The sequence below is a fragment of the Phoenix dactylifera genome, unplaced genomic scaffold (genome assembly GCF_009389715.1).
Source record: "Phoenix dactylifera cultivar Barhee BC4 unplaced genomic scaffold, palm_55x_up_171113_PBpolish2nd_filt_p 000665F, whole genome shotgun sequence".
NCBI classification, from domain to species: Eukaryota; Viridiplantae; Streptophyta; class Magnoliopsida; order Arecales; family Arecaceae; genus Phoenix; species Phoenix dactylifera.
The window spans coordinates 149,647-155,947 of record NW_024068052.1 but is presented as its reverse complement, the minus strand read 5'-3'; the positions used below and the strand labels follow the sequence as shown (position 1 = coordinate 155,947).

Below are 6,301 nucleotides of genomic sequence, written 5' to 3'. Positions count from 1 at the left end.
ATTAAATTTTAGATTTTAGTTATTTAAATTTAATTTGCTGTTTTGCATATAATATCATGATGGGATATGTTGCATGCTCTGGGAAATGCTCTACGAGTATGCAACGGTTGCCGCATCTCCAGCCTATAATTTCGGATCGAGGCACCAAACCAAAATCAATCGTCCATGGCTATATTGATGCTTTGCTATTCAGAAACAACAAAAATATCCAGAGCATTTGAATCAATTCAGATCCTCTTATCTCTAGTGATATATAACCTTGCCATGTTAGAAAGGTAGAGGACATTCCACAACCTGATGCACCGTTTCTGCATCATAAATTTGCTTGACTTGATCTCAGAGAGAGAAATAACATTCCAAATGCTCGGTTTTTGTACTTGTTTATTGTATATGTTATCCCAGTGGGACCCCACCATCAAGGTTTATTTTCTGTGAACATCAATTGCTTATCAAATATCAATACTATCTCTTCATTAACCATGTAACACCTCGGTTACATTTTAATTCATTAACACAACGGTGCGGTTATTCTTTTAAGCGGAAATTGCTATGCTGCTGACTGCTGGACGACCGGACCTTCAGGTAGGTTAATCGGTGCGAAGAATACGAGCTTCATGGGACCCTCCTGGGTCTTCTCCCAAACTACGGCCTCGTACTTTGCGATGGATATCTTGTCCTTGGCCTCTACCACCAACCGATAGGCAATTCCGGGCAAAAACGCGGTCTTACCCTTCAGTGCCTTCACCACCTTGCTTAACGCGAGCTTGTCGTTAGCGAGCTCGTCGTGCTCCGACACTGCGAACTCCGCAATCTCCTGGACGTGTGGGTCATCCGTGTTGAGTGGCTTCCAGACCCCGAGAAGAGGCTTGCTTGTGGCTTCACTTGCTGCAAGGGCTCGAGGAGGTGCATGGATGGTGACGAGAAGAAGAGGGAGGAGGAGGAGGAGGAGGAGGAGAGGAAGAGCTCTCATGGTGATGAAGGCGTTGGTGAGATGTGAGGGGGGCGAGAGTAGATGGGTAAGGGGTGGGTGGGGTTTTTAGAGGTTTGGAAGAGCCGTTAAGGATTGGGGTGCCATTAATGAAACCAGGGAAGGGGCGTTATGGTTTGAGGAAGGGGCGTTCAGGATTGAGGCAACTCCAGAAAACTGGGAGGTTCAGGTTTGGCAACTTCTAAATCACGCCTACCAAGCTCGCAAAGTTAGCGGAGAGATGAATTGGTATCTCTCGAAATCTCCTTCAAATGATGCTCTGCAAACCTCACTTAAAAAAATCACTCAAATATTGTGCTGTTATACATTTCTACACTGCCGCCTGCATTGTGCTGTGGGCCAAATGATGGAGCAACAAATAGTAGCAGCGGCCCAGATTCGGAACATGACATGATGATGCTATCGAGGAGTATAACCTATGAGAATACGAAGCCAATATTACTTTTAGCTTTTACATCCATTATAACAAAATATAATAATTAAAAATCTAATTTCATCATCTATTAAATAAAATAAATATTATTTTAGAGCGTTTAAATCCAACATCAATACCAAACCCATCACCCTCATCATTTAGAAAATCATTAGCTACAAATTTATAGTTAATACTAAAATTCTTCTACAAAATCGCCAAGCTTGCTAGCGCATACTCCAAGTCTAGACCAATCTTTGTCCCTACTAATTCTATTTGCTTAGACAGAGAAAAATAAAAATAGAGGATTACATGATATACGTTAAACTTGGGCTGGCCTTTCCGGTTGGCCCACAAGCTTAAGAAACTTGGGCTGTTACAGATACTTAGGGCAGATGATACAGTTTTGGAAGCAACTTGGATCCTCTGCTGTGCATCTCTAGATGATTGTCATCAAAAGATAAACAACTATCAAAATATGTTGTGTATGACATGACACGCATTTGTGGACTTACTTTGTTGGTTGGTCGCCCATCTTTTGGTGCGACGGCCATTCATAGTTGCACAGTACTCTGTGGTGCTGTGCGTGCGCTGCAGAGGATTTGTGTTCTTTTTGAAGGAATTGAAAAATAGTAATCTTCTAGTTAACCATATATTTCTGCTGATCTTTGGACTGAGGATCTATTTATAATCATGGAATTCAGAGTCCCTTGGGGGGTCTCTCTCTTTCTTTCTTGAGTTATTAATAGTTGATTCGCAAGTTACATTAGGGTTCCAAGAGGGAGGACATGGCGGCAGCTGGCCTTAGCAAACTTGGCACCAAGGATGATGCCGTCAACGAGGCTGACCATGGTGGCAAAGCTGGAAACAGCAACATTGGAAATGCTGGAAAGGATGGTGTAGCACCTGATAACCAGAAGAGAACACATGCCTACTAGGCATGATTCGTATGGCATGCAAAGCCCAGGAAAAATTATATATATATATAGTATCAGTATAGGTAACTAAGATATTAAGCTTTCTTAAAGTGAATACATATTCATAAAACAACATCCAACATTATTTTCAGACTTTATCTATATAGATTACAACATATTTCAGTATATAAAAAAGGTTGCTTCTAGTCCTAGTCCTCTCACTGATCATGGCCCATAATCCCATCCATGCTATTTGCCTGAAAAGGAACAAGAGATAATAAAAGTGATCTAAAAGCCCAGTAAGTCATTTCTATGTCTAGTTTGATAAAACTTAATATGCACAGAATATCAATTCTTATAATATAGGAGTCTCTCTTATAATTAACAGCATGCTTAAGAATATAAAATACATATTTCAAAATATCTAATGCATCTAGTCAAAAGATAAATTCCAATCAATATGTTTAACCATCCATACTCTCTCCTAGCTTTTACAACTATAGCTATTATCGGCCTGTGGCAAGGCTAGCCTAGGCCGAGCAGAAAGCCAACGAGGCTGAGCAGTAGGCCAATGAAGTAGATCAGCGGATGCCAAAGCCGATCGGCAGATGCCGAGGCCGAACAGTGGGCCAATAAGCTAATCAGCAGGTTGCCGAGGCCAGGGAGTAAGTCATCCATGCTGAGGCGAAGATTGTGAAGGTGGTCGAGGAGTACCGCGCTCCGGAAAAGTTTTGAGAGGAGACCCTAGAGAATGGGACCGACACCTTCAAGAAGTGCTTTGAGGCCTGTTGAGCTCGGGCTTAGCGGTTCTTCTTGAGGATGGACTTCTCCGGCTTCGACGACAATGACGACGACGACGACAAAAGCGCTGAGGTGGGCCAAGGAGTTGATCTAGGGGGGATACCCTCCTTGTCCCTAATCTTTGCTTTGATGTTGCGGGCCGCGTCCGAGGACTCGACCCCCTGGGTGATGGTCTTATTGGTGAGAATCTTCATGAAGATCTGTATCTTTTCAACCGAATAAAGCTGGATACCTTGGCAGCGGCGAAGGCGAGTAGTGAAATCTCACGTACCTTTTTGTTCTTTCTTCTTTTTGCTTGGATAGAATGAGCTCTTTGTACTTTTTATTTTGTTCAGTCTTTATGAAGGTCAGTGTAATGAAAGTGGAGAATTTCTAAAGTATCTAGCTTCAGTTTGTGTCCTCATTATTTGCTTTTTGTTGAAGTTTAGGTCATCGCTCTAAGTTTTGACCTTCTCTTGTAGCTCTTTCCGCTTGGCTTCTACTGAGGTCAATGTATATACTGAAAGATAATAAAAACTAAAAAAATTTCTCAAGTACCTAACTTTGGCCTTTACTTATGTTTTTTTTTATATGAGATTACGCTTCTATTAAAGCTAGGAAGTGTTTACACTTGGCATTTGCCCTTACTTAAATCTTGGAAGTTTACTATATTAAAGGTTGACATTAACCTGGTTTCGTACAAGTTTTACTTGCTATAGATTTTGGTCTTGAGATGTTAATGATACCAAGGCTTACCGATTTAAAGAAAATATAATAGAACAGTAGAATAAGGAAATCTTGGAAAAAAGAAAACCTTTAATCTTAAGCTTCTAGTCTGTAAGTTTATCTACTGTAATGCCATAATTCAGAGATTCTTGAAAATTGATTTTGCTAGTGTGATCATGATGTTGTGTAGTGGTGCTCAGTAGATTAACATTTTAAAATACGGTTGCTAATTATACGCTTAAAGCCATTTTTCTGTTCTTTTCTAAGTTCCAGTCCCTTATATTGCAGCATATTTAAGATATTCTTTTCTAAGTTCAGAAACATATTTTGTATTGTATAATCGTACACCTTTGAAGTTCTTAAGTTTATTTTTTAAAAGATATCTAAATAATAAACTTTGTTTTGCATGGGCGTGTGTTTAGTCCCATATCGGTTATTCGCTGGGTAGATCTTGGATACTTATACAGGATCAAGGAACCCAAATAATGACTTCTGGCTAGCCATTTTGGGTGAGGTTACAGCATAGGTCTGCAAGATATGGCACAACATGGTAAGTTCAAGTTTGGGTGTTGAAAGTCGGCGTGAAAACTAGTGGCCTTCATAGTGATACACAATCTATTTGCCTTAATAGTAAAGGCGAGGGGGAAGCCACATATATCAGGTCATAAATGAAGAAGAAAATAGTAGGAATGCGAACTTATCATATATTTTACCCTATGAGGAGGCAACAACAAAATTCATAGGATAGATTGTGCACAGCCAAAAGGAGGCTTACTGGTTGTATTGTGATTAGAATTAGTCATGGGTCGGGCTTGGGCACAAAGATGATCAAATTTTAAATAAGTTCGGCCTGAAGCCCGATTAAAAATGAATAGAATTTAGACCCGAGGCCTGGCTCATGATCAGCTATAATTGTGTTTGTGGGGATTCGATGGGTTTTAGTGTTGGAAGGAGAGAGCAATTTTTGTTTTGTTGGAACAAAAACCATACAGACAAAAGATTATTCTTGCTCGAAGGAAAGGTTTAAGAGATGAGTCAACCCTTAATAGGCGCGATACTAGAACCAGGTATGCAAAGCAATGATTTGAATGGGAGTGGACTCGACTAAGCCTGAAGAAAGGCACTAGCTGAGATTCGCACATACAATTGCAAAGGCTAGTGTCCTGGACTCAATGGGGAATGTTGGAATTCGAACAGTGAATGCATATTTCTATATAGTTGAAAAAGGTGGTGATGTTGAAAATGTAGGGTTTACGAAGAAGGATTGTTACAACTATATGACTATAGTTAAGATGATGCTAATTGAGACTGGAGACTCCCAGACTTTACTAAGTCATTTTAAGCATAGAGGATAGAGCTAAAGAGGAAGGCATGTTTAATTGCAATGTGTCATTTGATTAAGATAGGAAAGTGACAAACTTTTCTTGAGGGATGGTAGGTTGGGAATTGATTATGATTGTTTTGGGAATGTTGTGGTTTTTTATATCATTTACTGCTCCAACAGATATAATCTCATATGTGCATCATTTGTAGGGGTCAATCACCATTGGCACAATGTTACATTTGGATGTGTATTTTTATTAGATAAGGCAACAGTTTCTTTTATATGGCTTTTTAGGATGTTTTTAGAGTCAATGGGTGATAAAGCACTCAAAGAAATTTCCACTAATCAAGATCAAGCAATAGTGAAAGCAATTGAGGAGGTGCTTCTGAATTCCAACAGAAGTTTCCATCACTTGTTTAATAAATGCTTACAAGAGTATGAATCCGAGATAGAGTTTGAGAAAATATGGAGAAAGATGATTTCTGAGTACAATGCTGAAGGTCATTAATGGCTGAACAATCTATATAAGTCCATCAAAAGTTGTGCATGGCTCTTAACAAAAACTTCTTTGATGGTGGCATTAAATCATATCAAAGGAGTGAGAGCACCAACAATGTTTTAAATAGCATAGCTGATAAGTCAACTTCTCTAGCCAACCATATACTTGGTTTTGAAAAATTGGTTAAAGACGTTGGCGTTGAAATGAAGTTGAAGAGACTTTCATCGCAACCAAAGCGCCCCTACATGTGCATTTAAGCACAGCGATATCTTGAAGCATGCGGAAAAAATTTATACGAATAAGATATACAAATTATTTGAGAAGGAGTTTCTTGATTGATGTGGTTCATCATCATTCCATGAGATTCCTTGAGGCAGTAGCTAATGCAGATTTGAGTTAATAATGGAGGAGAGGGGTTCAAAAGTGTGGATAGTTTGGTTTAACATGTCTACCATGGAGGTTTCTTGTGGTTGTGAAAATTTGGAGTCCTTGAAGATACCTTGTTCCCATTCTTTGAAAGCCTATGGCCTAACTCAAAACGTGGTACACGTTTAAGGGAGATGGGCCATTATGGTGGGAATATGCTGAGGCTGAATTTGTAAATCGTAGCCTTCTTATGAGATTTGCATATGATCTTTGTTAACATAATTTTAGG

The 6,301-nt window shown here is 39.5% G+C and overlaps 1 protein-coding gene across 1 annotated transcript; it reads right to left on the bottom strand.

Annotated features, from left to right (window-relative positions):
* Positions 1–547: 547 nt before the first annotated feature.
* Positions 548–970, bottom strand: LOC103718069 (cysteine proteinase inhibitor 1-like). Its single transcript, XM_008806717.2, has one exon. The coding sequence runs from the start codon at positions 968–970 to the stop codon at positions 548–550; it is 423 nt and encodes a 140-aa protein (XP_008804939.2).
* Positions 971–6,301: the final 5,331 nt, after the last annotated feature.